General features: G+C 41.6%; 1 protein-coding gene across 3 annotated transcripts; it reads left to right on the top strand.

Annotated features, from left to right (window-relative positions):
- Nucleotides 1-1,422: 1,422 nt before the first annotated feature.
- Nucleotides 1,423-7,109, top strand: LOC146253590 (mpv17-like protein). Of its 3 annotated transcripts, none has more exons than XM_084678964.1 (5): nt 1,423-2,537; nt 3,049-3,261; nt 3,492-3,562; nt 3,964-3,993; nt 5,943-7,109. In XM_084678964.1, the coding sequence occupies exons 2-5, from the start codon at nt 3,060-3,062 to the stop codon at nt 6,159-6,161; spliced, it is 522 nt and encodes a 173-aa protein (XP_084535090.1). In that variant the 5' UTR covers nt 1,423-2,537; nt 3,049-3,059; the 3' UTR covers nt 6,162-7,109. The 3 variants fall into 3 exon arrangements, with proteins under 3 accessions (XP_084535090.1, XP_084535091.1, XP_084535089.1); XM_084678965.1 differs by lacking the exon at nt 1,423-2,537 and adding an exon at nt 2,556-2,844; XM_084678963.1 differs by lacking the exon at nt 1,423-2,537 and having other exon boundaries at nt 2,556-3,261; nt 5,943-7,106.
- The last annotated feature ends 722 nt before the right edge of the window (nt 7,110-7,831 follow it).

Consider the following 7,831-nt stretch of genomic DNA (forward strand, 5'->3'; position numbering starts at 1 on the left):
GGAGTGCTCAGACAGGTATCTCCTGATCTTCCGGATGTTGTAGAGGGTGAATCTAGACGACCGGGAGACTGCAGTAATGTGGGCCATGAGGGAGAGCTTGTCATCCATGGTAACCCCAAGGTTCCTGGCAGAGGATGAGGGGGTCACCGTCGCAGATGCCAGGGTGATTGAGAGGTCGTGGGAGATGGAGGGTTTGGCCGGGATGATGAGAAGTTCTGTTTTGGCGAGGTTCAGCTGGAGGTGGTGCTCGGTCATCCAGGCGGAGATGTCTGCGAGGCAGGCCTCAATCCTAGCTGAGATCCCCGGATCGGTCGGGGGGAACGACAGGTACAGCTGCGTGTCATGGGAGGTGATGATTGGTCCAAGTGAGGTGGTGTACAGAGAGAAGAGGAGGGGTCCAAGGACGGAGCCCTGTGGGACACCAGTGGAGAGCTGGCGAGAGTCTGACAGTTTGCCTCCCCAGGAAACCTGGTAGGATCTTCCCGACAGGTAGGATGAGATCCACTGGAGTGCGGTGCCAGTGATGCCCATCTCAGAAAGTCTGGAGAGCAGGATTTGGTGGTTAACCGCATCAAACGCTGCAGAAAGGTCCAGCAGAATGATGACGGATGACCTCGAAGCCGCTCTGGCAGACTGGAGGGCAGTGGTGAATGCAAGGAGGGCAGTCTCTGTGGAGTGGCCGGTCTTGAAACCCGATTGGTTGGGGTCAAGCAGGTTGTTCTGAGAGAGAAAGTTAGACAGTTGGTTAGATACAGCACGTTCAATTGTTTTAGAGAAGAAGGGTAACAGTGATACCGGTCTGTAGTTCTGGAGGACGGCAGGGTTAAGGGAGGGTTTTTTGAGTAGAGGGGTAACTCTGGCTTGTTTGAATGCAGAGGGGAAGGTGCCAGAGGTAAGAGAGGAGTTTAGGACATGGAGCAGAAAAGTTATGATAGAGGGGGAGATGGTTTGAAAGAGAGGGGAGGGGACAGGATCAAGGGGACAGGAGGTGGCGCGATGAGAGAGAATGAGGTCAGAGAGCTCTGCCTCGGACAGGGGAAAGAAAAAGTTTAGACATTTAGTTGGGTCATTCATGGAGGGTGAGGGGGTAGGAAAGGTGGGTTTAGGGAACCGACTGCTAATGTCAGCAACTTTTTTCTCAAAGAAGGAGGAGGAGTCGTCTGCTGTCAGGGTGGAGGGAGGGGGTGGGGGAGGGGGTGGGGGAGGTGGGTTAAGAAGAGTGGAGAAGGTAGAGAAAAGTTTGTGGGGGTTAGAAGCAGAATTAATTTTGTTAAGAAAGTAGAGGGTTTTAGCACTAGTTATGTGAGAAGAGAAGGATTTAAGGAGGGAGTGATACTTATCAAGGTCCAGACCGTCTTTGGACTTGCGCCATCTCCTCTCAGCTGCTCGAAGGGTGGACCGTTCTTCACAAATAACATCCGTAAGCCACGGGCGAGAGGGACTGAAAAAAACTGAAATCAATAAAAAGTGTAATGATTGAAATTGAAAACCCATCATGATGCATAAACATCTGAATAAAATAATAGGATTGTGAGATTATTTCTCACATTTTTCAGTGCCATACTTGTTTGAATGCCAATTTCTATTTTTAATACCTCAGTTTACTGTCACTGTTCTAGCTCCATAATATGGTGCCTTAACGACGAAAAGCTTGATGGAGCTTCTTCAAGTAGTGACCGGTAGCTAAGGTAGAATTGGTCAAAGCCATTTTGGGGCATGGCTTTCGCAATTCGAAAATGTTTAATTATTAATATCCAAAATGCAATTCTTGATATCAATTATTTGGGGATTAAATGTTAAACGACTTTCCATAAAACCTAGCAAAATAGTTCTGATCTTGTGTCCATTAACACTTCCTCCTGCCAAAAGTCCAGATGCTGCAAGGCCACCTCCTAGTGGTTGAGGTAGGTCAATGAATGTGTATTGGCATATTTAATTGGGCTATATACAAGCCTAAGCAGTTAAAGTTTAAAAAAGCAATACTGTGTCTGCAACATATTATTTTTGTGTAAGCCATTATCTCATTTGTTTTAGGATATTTGTAATAAACAACAAAAACTAGCTACAGTAGCCTATGGCTATCAAAGCTATGATAAAATTGTAATCTAGGCTGTCAATGATAATTGTTAACAAAGCTATGATAAAATTGTTATCTAGGCTACTGGTTCACTAAATAACTAATGATAAAGGGTCGTTCTCATTTGTGTGAGAGACAGAGAGAGAAAGAGAGAGACAGAGAGAGAGTACTTGCAAAGCACTACTCTGGTGCGTAAAGAGCGCCCACAGAATACCCAGCAAACAGATCTGACAGAGAACAGATTCGACCAAACCAACTCTGTACAATTGTTTCACAACAAACGGATCTTGTAAAGCTTTGTCGAGCAGTTGGTGCGCAATCTAAATCTGACCGCGGCGACACAATCCCACAGATTAGCAATTGAAGCTCAGGCTTTGGATGCCCCTCATTCAACCGGAGGCAAATCGGAGTAGCCTATCACTAGACCAAGGATAGGAAATTACCAGTTTTTCATATTAATGTAATGTTGACATAAACGTCGTTCTAAGACTTGTATCTATTACGGTTTTTATTATTTGACCAAAATAATTACATAGCCGACTGGGATAGGCGTGTAACATTCGTTTCTCTCGTCCAAATGAGACTGAAGCAGGTTTAATGCGCTATGACACTACATCACTGGACGTTTTTAAAATGAGATCGTTGGTATTCATAGAGATTAGTTTTTGTACTTGAAACTGAATTTGAATGATGTTCAACAGTAGGGCCTAAACCAACTAGAGCGTCGAATTATTACCTTAATTAACAGGAACTGTCGTGTTGGCTGGGTAACTAACATTAAGGTTGAGTTTAAATTAGCTGGTATGGTTCGTGAGTAGAGGGAATTATACGGTAGCCTATTTATTCTCCAGAACCACGGAGGTCTCTTCGTATCAAAATGAGAAAATTTGTTCTAAAAGAAGCCGTTAAACGTTTTCCTTGGCTCGCTAACGTTACCCTTTATGGATGTTTATTTGCCGGTGGGGATTTAGTGCATCAACTCATGGCGAAGAAAGAGCAGATGGATTGGAAACACACTCAAAATGTGGCTATCGTTGCAATAAGCTTCCACGGCAACTTCAACTACTTTTGGTTACAAGCTTTGGAACAACGTTTTCCAGGAAAATCCGCCGGCATGGTTCTCCGCAAACTGCTTCTGGACCAAAGTTTTGCGTCGCCATTGGCGACAAGCGTCTTCTACACAGGTAGAGCTAACAGTACTAGTACTGAATGAAACAGGGCAATCAGTCATTTATTTAAACCACTGCGCTGTTAACACAACGTTTTACCTGGGACTTAAAATGTATATAAACATGTCAGTCATAGAGCAAGCAAGCGCTGTATCATGACACATTGGATTGGTGCGTAACCTAATAGCCTAGGCCTAGTTGTCGAACAGGATTGCTTTACTGTTGATTAAATATTTCCCTTTAAGGTGTGAGTCTTTTGGAGGGCAAAGATGATGTCTTTGAGGACTGGAGGGAGAAGTTCTTTAACACTTGGAAGGTAAGACGTTACAACAGGCCCCCAGGAAAGTCACCTTCCGGAACGAGCTCACCCCCGATTAACCCAGATTGGTACCGCTATTGCGCAGTTGTATCTCTGCCGTGCACGTGTGTTATCATTACTATAGTTTTCAAGAAAAATCAAGGCTGTCTAAAATCATTTAAGAGAAAACCATTATCCGGACACTATTGTCGATTGTAATAGTAAACGTTTGTGTGTAACCTAAGAAGGATGCTGGCATTGTGATATGGCAAGCCTGGTATAAATAGCCCCATACTGCACTCAAGGCAAAGTACAGAGACTTTGTATAGTAACTAAGTGACCTTTAAGAAGAACTATCTGTACTGGATTGTAGGGAGGATGTCAGTGTTATAATGTTTGTGTGTTCCATTATATTTCAGACTGGACTCATGTATTGGCCTTTCATGCAGGTAAATAATAAATATTTCATACTTTTTACTGTAGGCCACTGTATTGATACATAAAGATGACTTAATGTGTGTGTGATGAGTTTGTGTAATCATGAATCAAGTCGAGGCAACACAGAAGCACGCAATAGTGGTTTAGTTGCCATAACATGTTAAAAAAAAGTATTATTTCTGCTCTGTTTGCAGTTGGGAGCTGCAAGTCTTATCTTTATGTCTCATTGTTTATTTATAGACCAATTATTTGTTTGTCAACATTGCAGAAAACCGGGAAAGGACAGCATTTTAAATGGCAAAAGGACCACACGGATAATACAAATAGTTAGTTTTAAAAAGACCAAAAAGGTTGAGGAGGACAGTCTTTAAGAGAGAAAGCGATTACCTATTGATCTGTCGCATCAGAATTTTGATTTGGGTCACGAAAGTCTTGACATTTGAGTGAGAATGTTGCCCGGTACAGACAGCATAGTCGAGCGGCAACCATGTCTTCACGTCATGTCACAAAGTTCATAATTTTACAGTTAATTCTACAACTAAAAAGTCGAGCAGGGCAGCTTTAAAAAGATATGGGAATTCTGCTTTTAGCCAGCTGGTCCGATTATTTTTCAGATTTGTTTAAACTGGCAATCTGAGTGAGACTGCGTCCCCATTACACTGTTCTGACGTTAGCCTCAGTCAGACTCGCTCACTGGCAGTGTGCACAATGTTGTCTTTCACTCCATTCTACACCAGAAACGTCAGGGAGGACTGACTAATGTAGATACCAGCCTGATGAAGATAGCCAGCATCTCGGATTTCTTTAACCAAGCCTGTTTCATTTGTCAATTGCCTGAGAAAGCGACCTCCGTTAGCCAGGCTAGTTTTGCCGATCACTTGGTCAGGCTATTTAAGGGTATCGGGGTCAAGTGACTTTTGTGCATAGACAAGTGAAACTTAAATGTATTTGTCCTAAGGCCAAGAGCCTCAAAAAGTTCATATCAAGCCCTGCAATCCAGTGGCCAGAGATATATGATGACCTGATCGACACTTCAAGTGTAATAGACCGGGGAGACGTTTGTCTTTTGCAACCGACATGCGCAGTTGAGCCTGCTTGACAGTTGTGTGACGTAGGGTGATAATTGATCTATAGTGGCTGATAAGGAACGTTCCTTATGTTTACAGTGAGCACTTAACCACCGCACGTCAGATTGCTGAACTGCCACACTTGTCTGAGTTTGTTCTCAGTGACACGAGGATGCCACCCCCCCCACCCCTCATGCAATCTATTTTGGTCACTCTTTGTCAAAACTGGCTGGTCTTCTCTCCTTCTCTGTTTCTGTATCTCACTCTCTGACACACATGCACAAACTAGTGTATTTACAGTGTAAGGGGCCCCATTATCTTCCACTTAGCTCTCAACGCTTGTTAGAAATTTGACCAAAATGTCGATATAATACAAATTATATATTATATTATATACAAAAACGTTGTGTCACAGCATTGTACTTTAATATATAGATACACACATATATTATAACATTCCGGTTTTAAAATCCAATAAGGATATGCCAACAAAATGGTATTTTCCTGATTTTTGCAGTTAGCCAGGGGGTCCCATCATTGTCCACCCAACCACTTTAAAATTTTGAAAGTCAAATTTTAGTCAAATTTTACGCTACGGAAGGCAGATGCTACACATACAAGAGAGCATATTTACATACTCAAAAGTAAGAATCTGTAATTTGGTGTGCAGCTATATAAGATGTGTACATATCGATGAGTTATTTTCTGTTGTTACCGCTGCATAACTTCTTTAAGAAATTAACAGAAGAAACGGTTGTGGATGATAATCGGGTCTGGAACGTTGGTGAGTTTGAATGGACGATAATGGGTCCGCTTACTCTACACACATGCAAAAACAAATCTCCACTTTTGACATCTGTGACCTTTTATTCCTCATCCCCTCCCTCCAACAGTTACTGAACTTTGTGCTAATGCCACTGTATCTGCGGACGGCATTCATGGGCTGCTGTGCATTCCTCTGGGCCACCTTCCTGTGCTTCTCCCGCCAGAGCGGCGACGGCACAGCGACCATGGCCCTGGCTTTCGTCCTGGACCCCCGCAAGACCCTGGAGGCGCTACGTGAGGCCCGCCTCGCCCGCCGGAAACAGAAGTCTGAGCAAAGCAAAAACTGACTCTTGTTTGTTGTTGGAGTTGTTGGAGCTTATTGTGCCCACCATTACATGTATACAAACTGACCCAATTTTCTGTACAGAATGAACAGATATGCTGGTGTAATACAGTTGGATAAACTTTAATTTATTGAATAGGAGTAAAGATTTTGTGTAGATTGGTGTTTTGGGATTCTGTTGAAATAGTTTGCTGTGTGCTGAGTTTCTCCCTGGGTGATTTATTACCAATACCTTTTATAATATGAGATGAGAAAACACGTTTTTAAAATCTTAAAATTTGGAATTGTAATTGATTGTGCCATTTGTTAACTACGCATTTTGAACTGTATACGATATATGAGTTGTCAGTACAAACATTTATAGTTGTGGGTTAACTATTTCTACTTACTAGAAATACATTCATAGAAGGTGTGTGTGTGTGTGTGTGTGTGTGTGTGTGTGTGTGTGTGTGTGTGTGTGTGTGTGTGTGTGTGTGTGTGTGTGTGTGTGTGTGTGTGTGTGTGTGTGTGTGTGTGTGTGTGCGTGCGTGCGTGTGTGAGTGAGAGAGACAGAGAGACAGATTTATGTGAATGCTGCTGTGTATTCCTGACTGAAGCTATCCTGTCCTATTACTTGAAACATCTATACATCAAATAGGTTGCCATCATCACCCTTATGAAAAACCTTATCTTCCACAGATATATCAGTAACATAGACCCGCATTTGCACCATTAAACATCAACCGATTTTAGACAAAATAGTTTCTGACGTATACTGTTGTTATATATTGTTGTTGGATATTGATTCCCCTCCAGCAATATCAACGATTGACAATCCAACCATGCACAAATGAAATACGGGAGTGTGGGGACATTAAATGTAAGACAGACATTTAGATAAACAAGATTTGAAAACAAAATATGTTTTGTAGCCTACAAGTTTGTACAAATAAGAGAGAGTTAAGATTATGTGCACAGACAGACAGTTACTTATTATTTTAATTATATTATTTCATTGTAATACTCAAAGATGAAGTACTGGAACAAAACATTAGACTAACTGCAAATGTGGACTTTGACAGGTCTGCAAACGCTTTCCCTTATGAAAAATAAGTATACTTAAAGTTTAATTTGTAAGTATACTTAAGTATAAAAGGTATACTATTACCATGGTACTTAACGTATACTAGCCGTTTACTTATTTATATACTATTTTTGTATTAAGTATACTGAATTGGCCCACTTTTTAGTTCATTTAGGTTGTCTAGAAATAAGTGCAACGAGTTTGCATCTTTTTTCAAAGGTAAAATTGATTAAATCAGACTGAACATATTATCTCAAATGCAAATCACTCAAAACCTCGAACCACCAGCGACAAAAAGAGGAGCAGTTAACTTGATGTCTGAATTTAGTTTGATTGATGTTAAAATCCTTGAAAAAACTGTACAAAACCTAAATTCTTCCACATGTGAATTGGATATTCTACCTACAAGCTTTTTTAAATCTGTCATTCACCTCATAACGACAAATGATTGAAATCATAAATCACTGATTCTTGGGAATTAGGATAAAACAGGTTTTAATTTTGAAAATAAAAAGTTCAAATCAGTTAGTTAAATTACAAAATGGGGTCCCCCAGGAAGAGGTGGTGGAAGTGGCCGGGGAGAGGGAAGCCTGGGCCTCCCTGCTTAGGTC

Source organism: Hypomesus nipponensis, chromosome 17, assembly GCF_054491055.1.
Source record: "Hypomesus nipponensis isolate SF chromosome 17, ASM5449105v1, whole genome shotgun sequence".
In the NCBI taxonomy this organism is placed as follows: Eukaryota; Metazoa; Chordata; class Actinopteri; order Osmeriformes; family Osmeridae; genus Hypomesus; species Hypomesus nipponensis.

Bases quoted from the DNA above. Each gene is read 5' to 3' on its own strand.
- LOC146253590 (XM_084678963.1), top strand. From the start codon at position 2,955: ATGAGAAAATTTGTTCTAAAAGAAGCCGTTAAACGTTTTCCTTGGCTC. The intron at 3,262-3,491 runs GTAGAGCTAACA...TTTCCCTTTAAG, and splicing joins GACAAGCGTCTTCTACACAG to GTGTGAGTCTTTTGGAGGGC. The intron at 3,994-5,942 runs GTAAATAATAAA...TCCCTCCAACAG, and splicing joins TGTATTGGCCTTTCATGCAG to TTACTGAACTTTGTGCTAAT.